At 45.5% G+C, this 17,289-nt stretch overlaps 1 protein-coding gene across 4 annotated transcripts in view; it reads left to right on the top strand.

Annotated features, from left to right (window-relative positions):
• AP1G1 (adaptor related protein complex 1 subunit gamma 1) overlaps positions 1–17,289 on the top strand; it is a 691,372-nt gene that overhangs the window by 502,564 nt on the left and 171,519 nt on the right. For all 4 annotated transcript variants that reach the window (XM_085636792.1, XM_085636794.1, XM_085636795.1 and 1 more), the window contains one exon: positions 5,727–5,854. In XM_085636792.1, coding sequence (XP_085492918.1) covers positions 5,727–5,854 — 128 coding nt within the window. The remainder of the gene's footprint in view (positions 1–5,726; positions 5,855–17,289) is intronic.

Below are 17,289 nucleotides of genomic sequence, written 5' to 3'. Positions count from 1 at the left end.
CTTCTTTTCGAACAAAGTATCTAAAATCTATGAAACCTTTACAAATTCTCTGACAGGAAGGTATAGCTAGGTGCAAAGAACTACCGGGTGATTTGACAGATCTCCTTATTCCTTCAATAGCCGAAGTAGTACTGTCTCCGCATTCATCAAATCAGGTTCTCCCCTCGATTCAGCTGTACCCAGAATCTTGAAGTTGGGAATTGCAGTGATAGCCCCCTCACTGCAAGAGCTCATGAGGCTTTCCATTAGGTCTGGCACTGTACCCAAACGGAAACATGCTATGGTAATTCCTATCAAGAAAAACCCTGCAATTGATCCTTCCATACTAGATAATATGAGACCCATCTCCCTCCTACGGTTTGGGGCAAGCATTTTAAAGAAGCAGTTCAAAAACTGCTTGACGGGCTTCCTAGAATCCAATGAGTTGTTAGACCCTACTCAAGCGCGTATTAGGGCTACATGTTCCACCGAATCTGCCCTCCTTCTATATGAAGAAACACTGAGACTACTTGACCTGAGTGCAGCCTTCGACATGTTGTCACACGACATACTAACTCAAAGGCTTCAGGATTCCGAAATTGGAAGCGAAGCCCTGAAATGGTTCAACTCCTTTCTACAGGATGGATTCTTTCACGTCACCCTTAAACCTTGTTTCGAACCTGTTTCTCTCTACGAAAGGGGTCCCGCAGGGCTTTATCTTCAAACCCCTGGCCAACATCATTAAAAAACATAATGTTCAAGTAGTGTTGTATGTTGATGCTACCCAACTAATAGTAAATCTGTTGAATTCCACTACCATCAGGTTTAGGGCCTGCCTATCTGACGAAGCAGTCTGGATGACTAACAACTGCTTAAAACTGTACGCCATCAAAACTGAGATTTTACTGGTCGGTATAACTCCCTCTATTTGGACATCAGCTTGGTGGCCAGTGTCTCCGGGGGAACCCCCAGCCCCTAAACACAAGGCCAAAAACCTGGGAGTAATCTTCGACTCTAAATTAACTTTTGTAGAGTAAATCAGGAAAACTGCAGAAAAATGTTTTGGTACTCTGAAGACTCAATCTAATTCCTACTAGATCTCGGAGAACCATAGTTCATGTGCTTATTACCTCACAGTTGGACTATGGGAATGTACTTACTCTAGGTGCCTTCAAAGGGAATCTCAGACTGCTGCAACGAGTCAAAATGTGGCAGCGAGACTTATTCTTGATCTTCCTAAAAGATCAACTGCCTCTCACGCCCTAGATCTGCTACATTGGCTTCCAGTAACAAAAATAATTAGTTTCAAATCCCTATGTATATGCCGACGATTTTTAAAGAAGCAAGGACCCAGCTACCTCCACTCCCTAGTTCACAACTATGCCCCTACTCGCAATCTCAGATCCTCTTACACCAACTTGGCAACCTTTCCCAAGATTAAAAAGGCGAGAATGGGAGCTAAATCATTTACCTCTATAGCGCCTAAATTATAGAACTCCCTTCACAAGGTACTCTGAGATTTCCCATCCGGACCTGACTCCAGGAAGAAACTAATAACCTAGCCTTTTGGCAATAACACTCAATTCTGGTCTTCTCTTTATGTCTACTTGCTTCCCCCATCTTCAGCAACTATTTCTCTCTCTCTTTAGCTGATCAATGGTCCAGCGCGGGGACACACCGTTGTGGTGTAACCCAGCCTTTTATAAATGCTTCTTTCTTTCTTTTTTTTTTTTTTTTTTTTTTTTTTTTTTACATTTTTATTGTGCAGAAAGAAGGGTACAAGCACGGGCCTACAACCACCTGGGCCGGCCGCTAGTAGGTAAAAAGTTCAAACAGTGCAAACACAATGACTGGCCCACCGGGGCTCCGCACCCTACAGAAGATCAGACTGCACATAAAGGAAATCAGGATACACCCTTTTAACATAAATAACAACTTAGAACAAAAGCGAGGCAAGAAAACATGAGATGGGCGTCTGGCCACAGCAGGGGCACTTCCATACCCGACCACCCGATGGCAGTCAAGAAGAAGGGGAACTAAGAGGTAGGGGGGGGGGGAGAAACGGGAATACCAAATCTATACTCAGATGTGCCAGATAAGTAAGGAACCATCAAGGATCAGGGGGACAAGGCTACCTCAGACGTGTCCACCAGGGGGGGAGCACAAATACTTCCACGAGCTTCTTTCTTTGTTATCTAATTAATTCCTCTCCTTGAAAATAAAAATTGTACCCTTTGTCCTCAGAAAACTTCTCGCCAAATTGGTGGATGGGTGCAACTTGTATTATACTTTTATTTTGGTGAGAGCATCTGACTACGTGATGCAGGCCCTAGTGAGAGACTAGCAGTTGGAAGGAAGGAAAGCTGTTCAGTCAGTATGTCACATACTTTGCTGTCTACTTGTTCTAACTGTTCCACATATGTATCTTCTGCAACACTTTTATCTCTCATATGTTCATGCTAATCGCTGTCACTCTTTGTTTTTATATTAGCATTCCTGTGTCCACCAGAGTCTCAAAATACATTTGCTATTTTTACATGTTGAAATGTTAAAAATCCTATCTGTAGACCATCAGTGATCATCATTATTAGAGTCAGAATGTCATAGTCTTTGTCATTCAATTTACCCTTCACTACACAAAGATTAATAATTGTGTGTAGAGCAAAATGCCAGGGCCAGGCAAAGCAGCACAACACTTCATTTGATCCTGTGAGATCAATGTAGTGGGAAAGACAGTTGTGTAAAACCAATCTATGATTTGTGAATCTGCAAGGCATTTTTCAGGAGTAATACACTAGTAATTATTTGCTGCAAAGATTGTGCCCAGTTAATCGAAGACCAAGGCTGTTGCTTGACCAGTGGCCAAATAACTTAAAGGAACATCCTTCCGCCTTTGATGTATTTGGTAGGGTTTGATTCCCATTGTGACACACTCCTAATGCTTTCATTTTGTACACTACTGAATTTGTGTATTCATAGGTACTTTGAGCTCAAAGAGAAAATTATTTGTTTGTAGCATTTGTTGCTGTAGAATCACATTATTCACATATGTCTGCAATCTAGGGTTGGATACAGGCATTTGCAAGTTGTTTGAAGTCTTTCAAGTCGTTAGGTATATGGTGACTCCTAAGATTTTTTAATTTACCAGTTAAAAAAAAGACCTCTGCACCGCAAAGTTTACGTGCACATGCACAGTGATCCTTGCACATGTGACATCATGCTGGAGCCTTCATAGCATTGTGGCACGTTTGCATGTATTTGTCATCGGTCTGTCTGTTTTTGTAGAAATTATTTACCCAGGTGGAGTATTTTCTTATTTTGGTGAGTAATGGGTATCTATATTGCTGCCCCTGGTGGATGATGAGTAATGAGAACAAGCAAGCAATGTTTCTTTCCACATCTTGCTGAAAAAAACTTTACATTGTGAAGACGACTCGTTTCGGCTAGGCTTGCAGCCTTGTTCATGTAGGTCGCCTTATTTCTGACTTAGATTTAGAAAGCACTCTCCTTATCGTCACATGACCATGATTTCCACCCACTTAGAGTGTATTGCAACATTCTAGTTTCCATGGTGGCCATCTTGGACTAGTATTTTTCATAATATCATTTAAATTCAAAAGTGAATGCAAATATCTTCCATCAATCCATCTGTTCATACATAAAATGTTATATTTCTCCTGTACACGTGAATGATAATAGTACCCATTGTTCTCATAGATTGGCATCACACATAATTAGAGACAGATTAACCCATTGAATATTCATTCAGCCAAGTGAGCATGCCCAGATACAATCTGTCTTTGTTGTCCGTGCAAGATAGTTATAAGTAGTGCCTTTTAAAACATCAAGCATAAATGTGCAAACAGTACAATAGTGCCTCTTATGTCTTTTCAGTTAGATCTGTCCACTATGACTATATAGGAATATATCAAAAAATGGTTTCTCCAAAACTTGATTTTTATATCAAATCAGTCAATATGTAAAAAAAGAAGTGCATCTGCTTATACAATGTAATTGTTTATTTGGATTCCATAATTGAGCTCATATTAAGTGTATGACTGTTTCTTAATTTGTTCCATGACATCTTCCCTTTAAATTTGGGATCGTAGCCCAGCTGCAGAAGAGAATAGCATCTTCTGATTTTCTTTGCTATTCTCAACTGCTATTTTACTCCCATTTACTAAACAGTAGTTTTTTTTTTCTTTTGTAACCCGCAAATAAAGCACCAGCTGGAAGTTATTATAATAGGGTATTATTTACTGTCATATTATAAGTGTGTCCACCTCTTGCTCCTTCTACAGTAAACTGACTGCTTGCCATCTCGACCATGAAATATTTAAGTGTTCTAATGGAGTGAGTTGATGATCTGTTAGAGTGCATTTGTTTGGTTACACATACAAACTATTGCCCAGTACCAACTGACAGCCCCACCCCAAGAAAGATTTACTGTGTCTATAACATCGGCACAGCACATATACATTTTGCCCCAGAACCATTAACTGTATTCCACCTGGCAAAAGTGTTTAAGGAGTCTGTTGTTGAAAATCATATAGCCCTGATATATAGACTAGATGCTATCTGTACTGTTGCTTATAGTTGAGAATAGTGAATTTTCCATTTCTAAATAATAGGTTTATAGTACGCAGCGATTCATTAACTGCTAAATTTCTTTGCTACAAAATATATACATTGCTCTCCCTTAGGGACTTCTTTGTATTGGTAATTGCATTTCCCCCATCTCTGTGGCACTGATTTAGTACCCTATGTCTTACGCCATTCATACTGACATCGTAATGAACAGAAAATGTGTTTTTTCCACCTTTCAGAAGCAAAACTTTGACTTTTAGTACAGCTTAGGATCCTTGCTAGTGAGATCAGTCTTGCATCTGTTATATCGGCCATGCCTGTGGTTCAGCAAACGAACATTCATGTTTTTATGCTATAGAGGTATCAAATGATCAAGGTAGGCAACAGTTCTATTCTAGCATACAGCACAACATAGCTGATCAAAAGAAAACCCCAGCCTTCTTTCTTAATAAAACGTGTTTTTATTCTTTAAATAATATAGTTCCTAATTTCAGAGCATGCACCACTTTCTTTTAAATAGGCTAATTAAATGTTTATTACTAAGCAAGTGTGTGCAACAGTGTAGACTGTGTGCATTCACCCCATATGCATTTACCATTCTGATGGCATCCACACCTCTCCAATTCATCCCCATCCTCAGCAGGTTCTATATTAACCACGGATTGTTCCTCACCTAGTCATCACAATTAAACCTATTTAGGTCCCTATTTCTCTGCATCGAAGTAAACTAGTAGTTCTATGAAGGTGATGCAAGGAGAAAGACAAAGAGTCAATGTCTTTAAAGGTTGGATGTATTGGAGAGCAACGATATAAAAAACTCAAAAGATTAATGACCTCTCTGTTTACTGGCTTTTTCAAATGTTGTGTATGTTCTGGCATTGGAAATAATGTTCTGTAGAAAAGAATTTGACTTTGTGAGCCTTTGGAAATCTGGAGAAGCTGCTCACCCTAAATTTGATTTGACATATATTTAAGATGAATGTGGAACTTATTCCCCTTGCCTATGGAAATGCATTGAGGAAATGTAGACCCACTTCAAATCCTCATAGCCCATATGGGAATGTTATTTCTAGCCAAGTGTGCAGTGAGAATTATTGTTGACACAAATTGGTTTTGATTTGCTTCCTGCTCATAGCTGCAATGTGTCCCTATCTGTGTAGGTGACTGAGGATGAAGTACTGGATATATTGGAGAGTGTTCTTGTATCCAACATGTCAGCACCAGTTACGAGGGGATACGCGTTAACAGCCATTATGAAGAATTCCACAAGATTCAACAACACTGTCAAGTAAGTGGAGTATAGAACTAGTTATATGAACGAGATCTAGTTCTAAAAGTAACAAGAGAGAAGTCAATGGATGGTTTAGAATTATACATTTAAGATTAAGAGTAGCATTTGTGGCATGTCTATGGTTCCCTAAATTCTGTCAAAGGGTCTTCATTATGAGTCATAAATTGTAGAAACTTCCCACATTCGTGCAGGATCTCAGAACAGTTACGTTTGAATTTATTTAAATATTTTTTCTCAAAAGAAATTGATCTTTCCTAATACAGATGCACACTTTAAAGGCTATCTCAGACTAAATTGTCTAAGGTTTTTTTTAAATGTTTTTTTGGGGGCTAATTGAAAAATGTATGGTGCTTAAAACATAAACTATATAGCCACAACTCCCACTGCCCAGGGAAAACTAGACTGCATTTTGAAAATGAAGGGCAATGCAGATTGCTTGCCTATTATTAATGCTACAGAAACATCACTGCACTTTTTAGTAGATAGCAACTTGCAAACTAATCATGCTTTTTCTGAGATGATTTTCTCTCTGCCATTTAGATTTCTTGCTTTTGCTCAATATTTCAGAAACAATTCTGGAAAGTACTCTAGGTGACCAGAGATTTGCTGCACATTTTTCAGAATTTTTCACCCACATGCTTTCATTGTTTATGAAGGACCCCCACTGCTCCCTTCAGTGAGAAAGAAAGCTAGTATTGATCCATTTTGCAATGAAGAGAATTCCATTAGCAAAGAGACCAGCAGGAGTGTGAAAATGAGGTGCAAGGGAAGAATCCTTTTTCACTAGTACCTAGTCCTTGAGCTCCCTAAGAACCTTCATAGAGGAAGATATAAGAAGATAGGTCAGCATAAAAGACACCACCACAAGTGATGTTCCAGCTGGTCTAGTTTAACGTTGAACCCCTCCATGTCGAGGGCAGTTGCAGCTCCCACATGTTTGCTATCAAAGATAGGAGTGGCATCCATCTCACTGTCTAAGAGAAACCATTTTACGTCCATGTATATTAACCTGTGTTGAGGTATATTCCGGTATCTGGCCTCTTTGTGTTATTGCACTTGATGTCACCACTCAACGTTGTACCATTTGATGCACTGTTCGGCGTAGAGCCATCGATTTTTGGCAGGAGTCCAAGAATACCCTGTGCCTAGACAATGGCTTTTGCTCAGGATTGCGGTTGTAGTGTATGAGGGGTTTGTCACAGCACAGCATGAGCCCCAGATGTTTTTTTTCCAGAGGACCCAGTGAAGACACCTTTGTAGCCGCTTCAGCTCATGCTGAATCACTCCTTTCGGGCTATAGGAGCCTGTCTTAACTGCACCTGGTAGTTCATTTTCCTGTAGTGTCAAAACAGATTTCGGCTTCAGTTCCTCATCATCCTCTGCCTGCACTTCTAGCACGTTCTTCCAGGTCAGTACTAGTTTGTCCTCTACAGGCATCATACTAGTGCACTTACATCTTGGCTGGACACTGGAACGTGAATTTTAATGTAGTGCTCCACCGCTTTGTAAATGGAAAAGGGCCTCCCAACTCTATTTCCTCTAAGAAGGGGTGCAAATAATGGCACTCGTAAGCTAAACTCCTCTGCCTCATGTACATCCACACTTACTCCACTAGCACCATCCAGAATCTTAATTGTGCAAAATCTGTGGAAAATGTAACCTAGGGGTGCATGAAAGCTTAATGTTCCTCTTATATAGACTTCTCACACTATATCCTCTGATTTTAGCGACTGTTGTTCCAGGTGTGGCTGTTCTAAAGAAAAATCTCCAGCTATAACCAAGGTAGAAACTCCCAGGTTACTTTAATGGGGGCCCAGTTTTCATACGCTAGATGCTAACCGTGACTCATTAATAGCAGCAGCAGTTGGGCAGTGTCATGCCTCAGCCCAGAAAATCCCCATGCATCCTGGCAGTAAGCAAGGGTCACAGTGGGGAAGAAGGTATGCGGAATGGCAGGAACCACATTAACGGCTGCCAGTGCTACAGCTCTTCTGCGCTGAAACAATTATTTCCTCCAGGAGCACCTGCAGAGGTTCACAGAAGAGCGTAGCAGAGATTTTTTTTTTTTTGTTTACATTTTTTTATTAACTTTTAACACTTTAGATACAATGACGCATAGAAAAGTGTTCCAATTTCAAGTTACGTGCATATGTAGACAGAGACTATTTAGGCACTTGAGTGTACATTCGTAATTGCTATCCTTCTTCGCTGCCATTATGTGTTATCACAATCCCGGTATTGTACATGTGTTGAGGCCATCTGTGCCAGACTTGTGTGTCCTGGGATGTGTCTATATGTCTATTGTTTAATTATGGGGCTATGCCTACTCAGGTTCTTGTGGGAATTTTAGCATTCCGCTCAAGTGAGTGGGCGATGATACCTGTCTTCTGTTGACGTTATCTGAACTGCTGGTTTGTATCCTGAACTGAAAAAACTGGGTGTTGAACTGGGGCACTCGTTTGGGATCAGCGGGGAGGGAGGGTGTGTGTGCAGACGGGAGGGGGGTAAGTAGGTCCTCTGTGTAGGTGTGTGGGGCTACTCTGGTGGCTGGCGACTGGCGGTACAGGGGGGGAGTAGGAGGGCGGACTTGGCTATGCCCTACGGTGTGGACAGTGAGGGGGGATCTGCGGCAGGTGTGTGCTCGGGCTCGTTACGTCTGCCTACTGGTTCTGTCCGTGTGGCGATGCGGTATGGGGGGGCCTCGGCTGGCCCTGCTCATGTGGTTTGCTGACTGAACTGGAATAGGAGTTGCGCCCATTCCATGGATATGTGGTGTTTTCACGTTCCCTTTGCTTCCTCCTCCCAGATCGCGTCTTACTCCCCAGCGCCCCGCTTTTTGGCTGCTCCCACCCAAGCCTCCACCGGGGGTCCCCCCGGAGCTCGCCAGTGCATGGCTATAGCTCTCTTTACTAAGAGTAATAGAACGGACGTGAAGCGCACCTGTACTTAATCAGTTCTTAGGAACACCACTAGCGCGCATGCCTCCCATGTATTAATCCCGGGGGTATTTGAGATTGCTCGGAGTGTTTCAACGATGTAGTTCCAGTATTGCTGCAATGTGGGGCAGCCCCAGAACATGTGTTGGAAGTCCGCAGCAGGGGCCTGGCATCTGGGGCAGAGAAACTGTGTATCTGGGTAGTAACGCTGTAATCGCTCGGGCGTTAGGTATGCCCTGTGTAAGATGTTAAATTGTATGTTTTTTAATCACGCCTTTCTGGAGACTTTTTTTGGGGGTATTCCAGAGCCTGCGCCCACTCCTTGTCATGCAGTTGTCTATTTAGGTCATCCTCCCATGCCTGCCGCAATGAAGTCAACGGCTTGAGTAATAATTCTCGTGTGGCTTTATACAGCCATGTGACGAGATGTCTGCCCGCCCCCATATGCAGTATGGTGTGTATTACTGGGTGTGTCGGCGGTACTCTTGCAACCGGTTCCCAAAATGGGTGGCTACCAGCCAAAAGCCGTCAATGTAATAGGAATTGTCCCGGGGAGAGGTTGTATTCTTCCACTAACTGCTCGTAGGGACGCAATTGGCCTTCTTCAAAGAGGGATTCCCACTCAGTCAACGAGCTGTCTGTCTATACTTGTAGGGTTCGAGCCGTGTAATGTTTTTCTCGATGAGGGAACCCCACTAACAGGAGTAATGGGGAATATGGAGGCTTCCCTTTGGACGTTCGGTGTATGCGTAGCATGCAGGTGCGAGCTACCGTTACTTGCAGCAGGTATGTGCGTTGGGGCTTAGTGCCAGGTAAAAGCATGCGCCGGATTATTGGCATATGTTCCATGTCGAAAGTTGTCTTGCCCATGTGGCGTTCCGCTGTCCAGTGGGAGAGCCACTGGAGCTGTGCTGCTAGGAAGTACGCTTTAGTACGCTTTAAAGTCCGGAGCCCCCAGCCCTCCTTGGTCAGTCGGGAGATACAGCTTAGACAGAGCTACTCTGTGCCGGCCCACTCCCCAAATGAGGGAGGTGAGGAGGGTGAAGAGCTTAGCAGAGATAGTGCAAGAAGGCCTCCTAGTATCCAAACCTCTTGCAACTCCCTCCATTGAATCCGTCTACCCCATGTTTTTTTAATAGAAGTTGTAAGAGCACAGCACTACACAATGCCAGACAGAAAATACCACACACCTTTACCAAACACTACAATGTAGATATCCAAGCAATCACTGAAGCACAGGTGGAGAAGAAAGTGCTAAATGACCTGTTTGCTGATACAAACTCATTCAGACCCAATCTCCCAGGAGGATAAAAACTGCTAAAAAGTGAATGCGCAATATGGGAATCCAGAAAATAATCACATTGCTCAATGAAATGGTTACTAACCATGAGCCCTCACAATGCACAATGATGTTATCTAAGATGTAATTTCAGTTGTCATCAGTAATTTTATCAATGATATCAAAGAACATATCATGAGTGTTGTAATATGGGAGGTCATAAGCAGTACATAGCAAGGGTTAACTCTAACTGGTAGATTTCAGTGTTTTTTTTTAATGTTGTTTAATTCTTTTAACTGAAATTTTAAATTTCTGAGTTTTTTTTAATGTAATGTAAGATATTAACATACCCGACAATAACGTCACTTTAACCTTTGTATTTTTAAGTGACTTTCTATGTTTTTAAATATGACGTTATTACCATTCCTAACTCTGAAAGCCAACCCCCCTACAGGTGGGCACCCCCGAAGCCTGCGCCCACCCCCCAACAGACTCTAACCTCTGCTTGTGTGTTTTTTTAATATGCTACCCCGATCTTGCCCATGTGAGTCCTGGGTGGGCATGGTGGCTCACGTTGGGCTCCCAGTGAAGTCTAGAGGCCAGTGCAGGCTCCCGCCACAGGACTCTTGCAGGGATCTTGACACCCCCACCAAAAAGAAATTAAATGAGTCCAGGGAGGGTCACCAACCCTTGACCTCCACCCCCCAACCCTTTTATCTCACGTGGTACAGTGGCAACCTACGCTTATTTTTTATGGGGTTTTTGTTTCTCATCACACGGGGACGGAGTCCTATAATAACAGTTGCAACAATTTTGATCAAGGAGCAAGATGGCCAAAGGGAAAAAAGACCTCTCGGGCAATCAGAACACTTAATTCTATTAAGTTGAGTGCCCGCATGACTCCTGCGATCCCAACCATCCAGATATCTATACATTTTGAAACTTAATTTCTCAAAAACTACTCAACGAATTTACACCAAAACACAAAAAGCACACTTTCTGGGTTAAGATGTAGTTTTCTGCCAAATGTTTTGCAATTCTGTAGAGCTGTTTTGGCTGGAGAAATTGCATATCTGTGTGTGTGGTTGCGTGTGTGTGTGGTTGCGTGTGTGTGTGGTTGCGTGTGTGTGTGGTTGCGTGTGCGTGTGGTTGCGTGTGCGTGTGGTTGCGTGTGCGTGTGGTTGCGTGTGCGTGTGGTTGCGTGTGCGTGTGGTTGCGTGTGCGTGTGGTTGCGTGTGTGTGTGTGGTTGCGTGTGTGTGTGGTTGCGTGTGTTTGTGGTTCCGCGTGTGTGTGTGTGTGCGCGCGCACACAACCAAAGAACTAGCCCTGAAGCAAAGAAGCACTCAGCAGTGAAATTTTCGATCCGAAGCTTTAGTCATAAAACCAGCACAAAGGTTTTCTTTGCCGTGCCTGACGCGTTTCAGAGCTGCTGCTCTTTAATCATAGACAGACTCAGTTCACAGAATCACTCGCATGCATTTTCTCTTCTCTGCATGCTAATAAATGAATACCCTTTGGTGGGCCTGACAGGTGAGTTCTGGAGTTTGCAGAGGGGTTCACCTTCCTTTTGTAACCACACTCTGGCCTTGGTCAAGTCGAAATCCAGCGGGTGCAGGGTGGCTGCCACAGGTGCAGAGCTTAGCGCCTCTCTTTGTGGAGACCTGCCTTGTTGTGGAAACTGATCTATTCTTGGTATAACGTTGAATCTAAGGCTATGGTGTCTGGGGTGCCCCTTAAATCCTGGATTTAGGGGGTGTTAGTGGGTGTGAGGACTAGTAGCCAATGTACATCTAGTCTTGCGGCTAATTCACTTCAGTAGGGACCACATCCGGTGGGTGTATGTCACTAAACCAGTAAGAACCTACTTTTTAGACTAAATTCAAGATGGCCAAAACCATCCTCAAGTGTACACTTCAGCTGCAGCCGCCTAGAGGTGTGGTCAGCCTTGTGGAAGTCTACCCCTCCTGAATAGCTCATTTTCCCACCTGCCCGGGAAAAATAGTGCCTAGGGCAGGAGGAGGCTTTGTCCTCAAGTGGGGGACAAATTACTTTGTCCAGCAGCACCAGTGAAGCCTTTGAGGCTCACCGCTGTGATGTTCCATTCACCAGCCATCCTGTGTGGGTGAAGGTGTTACCTCCTGCCCACACAGGTCTTTGTTTCTGACCTCTGGGAGCGATGTAACACTCCCCAGCATGAGGGATCTCTGCCTTGGCGGCAAACCCTTGAAAAAGCTTGCGAAGGCATAAGAACATTGATTTAACTTGGTGGGCATGGTCTAAAGTGCCTCCTAGGTACATGCTGGTTAACCCTCTACATTGAGTCAGGGATTAAAAAGCACAGTGTTTGACACCAGACATGAAGGAAATTGACCGTTTGTGAGAAAGTGCCATCTTTCTTGCATGGTCCCCCACTTTTTGCTGAATTGCGGACTGTACTTTTACTGAGTGTGCCCTGGACTCCTGCCAATCAGGTGCCCAGGGCCTATGTTCCTTCCCTAAAACAAACCAAACCCCAATTGGCAAACCCTGGCCACATGTCAGGCCCTAGTAAATGGTACCCTAAGTACCCAGGGCTTTGTGACCAAGGGAGACCTCTAAGAGCTGCAGCACACCTTGTGCCACCCTTAGAGGCCCTGTACCCTTACACACACACACACTGCCTTTGCAGGCTGAGTGTTTGGGTGCAAAACCAAAACAAAGTCGACATGGCACACATCCCTGTGTGCCATGCCCATCACCTACACTGCCATGGCATACATCAGTCACCCCTCTAGCTGGGTGCCCTATGCCAATGGTGTGGGCGCAGGAGCCCTGTGCCCCTACAGTGCCCAGGTCAATTCCTGAGCCCTGTAAGTGCAGTGCTGCCATTTAAGAGTACATGGTGCTGTGAGCTCGTCCACAGCACCATAATGGCAACACTAAAGACTGGGAAGTTTGGTATCAAACTTCGCAGCACATTAAACCCACACTGATGCCAGTGTGGGATTTAATGTACCCAGCACCCCAGAGGGCATCTTAGAGGTGCCACCTGAAACCTAACCTACGAATCCACGTCTGCTCTGAGGCTGCCACCCAGCAGACATGTTGCTGGACCCCTGGGTAGGAGAGCCCCTGCTCTCCTGGTCCTGCAACAATGCACATCCTGGGCGAGGTGCTAAATCTCCTCCCCCAGGATGGGCAGGGGGCAGCTTCAAAGGCATGCCGCCTCTGTGAGCTTCCCCAGGCCCCTGCAACCCCCACTCTGGCGGGAAGCTTTGGCCGGAAACCCCAAATAAGGACCGGGGATGTGCCAGCCTGCCAACCCCACCCCTCAGGTGGGGTTGGCACATCTCCGGGCTCTCGCCATCTTGAAGATGGGGAGCACTACCCTATCAGGACTAGGCTACTGCCCCCCTCCCACAGGAGAGAGGCAGGATAGGGGGTGTACCCACCCCAGGACGGGGACCCATTGGTCCCTGCCCTTCACCTACCTGTAACGCCCCTAAATCTAGTATTTAGGGGCACCCTGAACCTTCCTTCCCCAGATTCCAGATTCCGAAACTACAAGAAGAGCGAGAAGAAAAGAAGACCTGCCCTGCAGCTGCGAAGGAGAGGGAGACACCAACTGCTTTGGCCCCAGCCCTACCGGCCTGTCGACCTCTGACCTGCTCCTGCTCCAAACCCGGCATCTCTTGTGGCCAGCAACCTCAGAAACCCCGAGGGACCTGGCTACCTTTGAACTCTGATCCCCTGGGACTCCCATGAGTAGAGGCTCTACTCAGAACCTACCTTTCACCCCTGGCAGCAGCCCGGAACCGCGATCCCAGCCCACTCTGCACCCGCCAAGCCTGGCCGGTGCCGGAGTGAACTAAACCCACGAGGACGACCCCACGGCGACTGTGACCCCGAGTCCGGCACCCAAGGACCCCCCCTCGACAATCCTGAAGAAGCCTGCAGCCTCAGAACAGAGTGCCACCCCAACCGCGATCAACAGAGGGTAAGATTTTCCGACACCAAAAGGCACCCCTGCACCCGGTGCCCCACGGCCCTCTGTGTCCAATCCCGGGGTACCTACCTATCCTCCAACTACCCAACTTACCTCTCGAAGTGGTGGTGGCACCTGAAGAGTCCTCGTCCACGAGCCTGCAGTCTTTTTCCAAACCGGAGATTTCCCATAGAAATCAATTGAGCGCCCAACGGCTCAAAAGCACCCTGCACCCAGCCGCCCGAGTGGCCCTGGCCGTGAAAACTCTACTCTAACCTACTTCCCCACTTGCCCTGAGTAAGTGACCAGGAGCCCAGCTCCCACAGCCGCGTGGCTTGCCAGACAGCAGCCGCCAAACAAGGCCCCCCTATCCCTCATAGGATAACATTGGGCCTAACTCTCTCTGCACCCGGCCGCCCTAGAGTCGCTGAGGGTGAAACAACTGTACCTACCTGACCCTGGGAGACCCCTGAGTCTGTGCCCAGAACCTCAACTCTGCCAGTCGAGTACTTACCCTTAAACCGCAAACTCTATTTTCCTCATAGGGTAACATTGACTGGCTTTTTCCTGAAATTTCTTCTAAGTGGGGACTTTTCAAATCTTAAAATATTCACCAAAAATCAGCCGAGTAACGAAAACAAAATCACTCACCTGCTCTTAGGTGAGCTCCCAGTGCTGGATCTTGGTGCCCAGCACTGACTCGGAAAAATACTTACAACTGTACTTACCCGTAACCCAATTTTCTTCCATAGGAAATCATTGACTGTTTTTCTGTGAAATTTCTTCTAAGTGTCAATTTCTGCAATCTTAAATATTCTTCAAAAATCGTATAATATCTGAAAACGTAATTACTTACCTGTTTTGGATAAAGGTCCCAGTACTGAGTCTAGGCACCCAGTACTGGATTACAAAAGTAGCGAGAACATACTGTACCTGCAACTTGAAATTTCTTCCATAGGGAATCATTGACTGTTTGCTCTGAAATATTTTCTAAGTGTCAACTTTTAAAACCGCTAAATATTGTTTAAAAATCATTACAGTAATTAAGTCGACTTTCATCACTTGATTCCGAGTACTGACCCAGGACTGGATCTAGGATCCAGTCCTGGAATTCCAAAAGTAATCTAAAAAGTAATCTGTTGCAAATAACGTTAACTCTGAATGCCAACACTGACGCTCTGCGGTTTCATCACTGGATTGGGAATATGATTTCGTCCATTGCTCCAGCTAAACGCGCTGTGTCCAAGAGGGACTCGCCTTCTGCTCCATGGTTCTCACAGGACCTTAGAACTGAGAAGGCAAAATGTAAACGGTTAGAGAGGCTGTGGAGGGTAAACTATGGGACCCAGGAAAGAACACAATATAAGGTGGCTTCCCATAAATTTCAGAAGGCTGTCAGAAAGGCAAAAAAACCTGTTTTTTGCAGTTTCGATTGAACAGGCAGAACATTCCAGCAAGGAAGTCTTCAAGGTGGTTCAGTCCTTTTTCAAACCCAGATGTATTGAAAGGGAGATAACGCCTTCGGTCACTCTCTGTAATAAAATCTCGGACTGCTTTGACCAGAAGATTAAGCGTGTTTACGACTCATTCGGCCCAGAGGTAACAACGGAGAAAACAGATCAGTTTGTCAAAGTGTTGACAAGCGGACCGTTAACCTGCTTTCAACCAGTAACTCTGTCCGCGGTCATGCAGGAATTAAGGTGCTGCAAGTCGGGCTCGCCGGACGACCCTTGCCCCCCCCAAACTGTGGTGCACAATGGCGGATTTTGTGGCCCCTTCCCTACAACACGTTTGGAATACGTCCATTTCTTCGGGGGTCTTCCCAGATATATGGAAGCATGCTACCCTCCTCCCACTAAAGAAAAAGCCTAATGGAGATCCTAAGGATCTCAGCAACCTTCGCCCTATCTCCCTACTGGCTGCCCCGGACAAGATGCTGGAGAAAGTTATCCAGCGGCAGCTTAGCAAATATATAGAGGACAATAAGATTCTGCACGAGACACAGTCAGGCTTTAGACCCGGCTTTAGCACCGAGACCGCTCTGATCGAGGTGGCAGAGTCAATAAGATGGTCGTTGGATTCGGGAGACTCAGCTTTGCTGGTGCTCCTGGATCTTTCGGCAGCTTTTGACACCGTCGACCACGCAAGGTTGATGATGCGATTGTCAGAAGTGGGCATACAGGATCAAGCGCTGGACTGGCTACACTCATACTTGTCCCAGAGAACCCAGAAGGTGGCCCTGGGGACCGCTTCTTCTACACCCAAGCCGTTATGCTGTGGCGTACCTCAGGGCTCGGCGCTCAGTCCACTATTATTTAATATTTATATGGCCCCACTCTTTACGCTTATTGCTAACTGGGGGGTCAAGGCAGTATCCTATGCCGATGACACCCAGCTTGTGTTTCCATATGCAGAGGTGTCAGAGGTAGCCCTGTCAAGTTTTAAAGGCTGTCTTCATGATGTGGCGCGCTGGATGAATACTAATAAATTAAAGCTCAATGCGGATAAAAGGGAAGTGCTCTTCTTTGGCAAAGGCACCCGGCCCCCCTCTGAGCTCTGTTGGCCGATGGCAATGGGCCCCCCCCCTTCCCCCAGTCCCTCGGCAAAAAATCTGGGAGTGTGTTGGGACAACAATCTGTCCTTTGTTTCGCACACACAACAGCTGATGGGTTGCTGTTTGGGTAAACTTAGGAATCTTCGCAAAATCTTGCGACTTCTTCCGGTGAACTGCAGGAAAACGGTAATCCATGCGACAGTCACATCCAGATTGGATTACGCGAACGGTCTGCTCCTGGGCTTGCCCAAATACTTAACTCAACGTCTGCAAGTGGTCCAGAATGCGGCTGCGAGACTGTTAATGCATATTCCTTTCAAGCACTCTGTCTCTCCGCATCTTCGATCACTTCATTGGTTACCAGTAGCCCACAGGATCAAATTCAAGGCACTTACGCTAGCCTTTAGATCCTTGTTTGGCTCGTGTCCAATATATTTGAGGGATCGGCTGCCAAGATACACGCAGTCCCGCTCTCTCCGCCCCAACTGCCGGATCCAGCTAGCAGTCCCTCGAATAAAAAAGGCTCGTCTGGGTGGTAGAACGTTTTCGGCCAATGTAGCGATGCTTTGGAACTCACTCCCCCCTGAGCTCCAACAGGCCCCCTCTGAACCTAGTTTTAAAACAATGTTGAAAACCTGGCTCTTCACCCAACCTCGCTAATTGACTTGAATTTCGGTATATGTTTCTATGCCTGCGTT

This window comes from Triturus cristatus, chromosome 12 (assembly GCF_964204655.1).
Source record: "Triturus cristatus chromosome 12, aTriCri1.1, whole genome shotgun sequence".
NCBI lineage: Eukaryota > Metazoa > Chordata > Amphibia > Caudata > Salamandridae > Triturus > Triturus cristatus.
The sequence above is the reverse complement of the archived record's forward strand: the minus strand, read 5'-3'. Positions and strand labels throughout refer to the sequence as shown.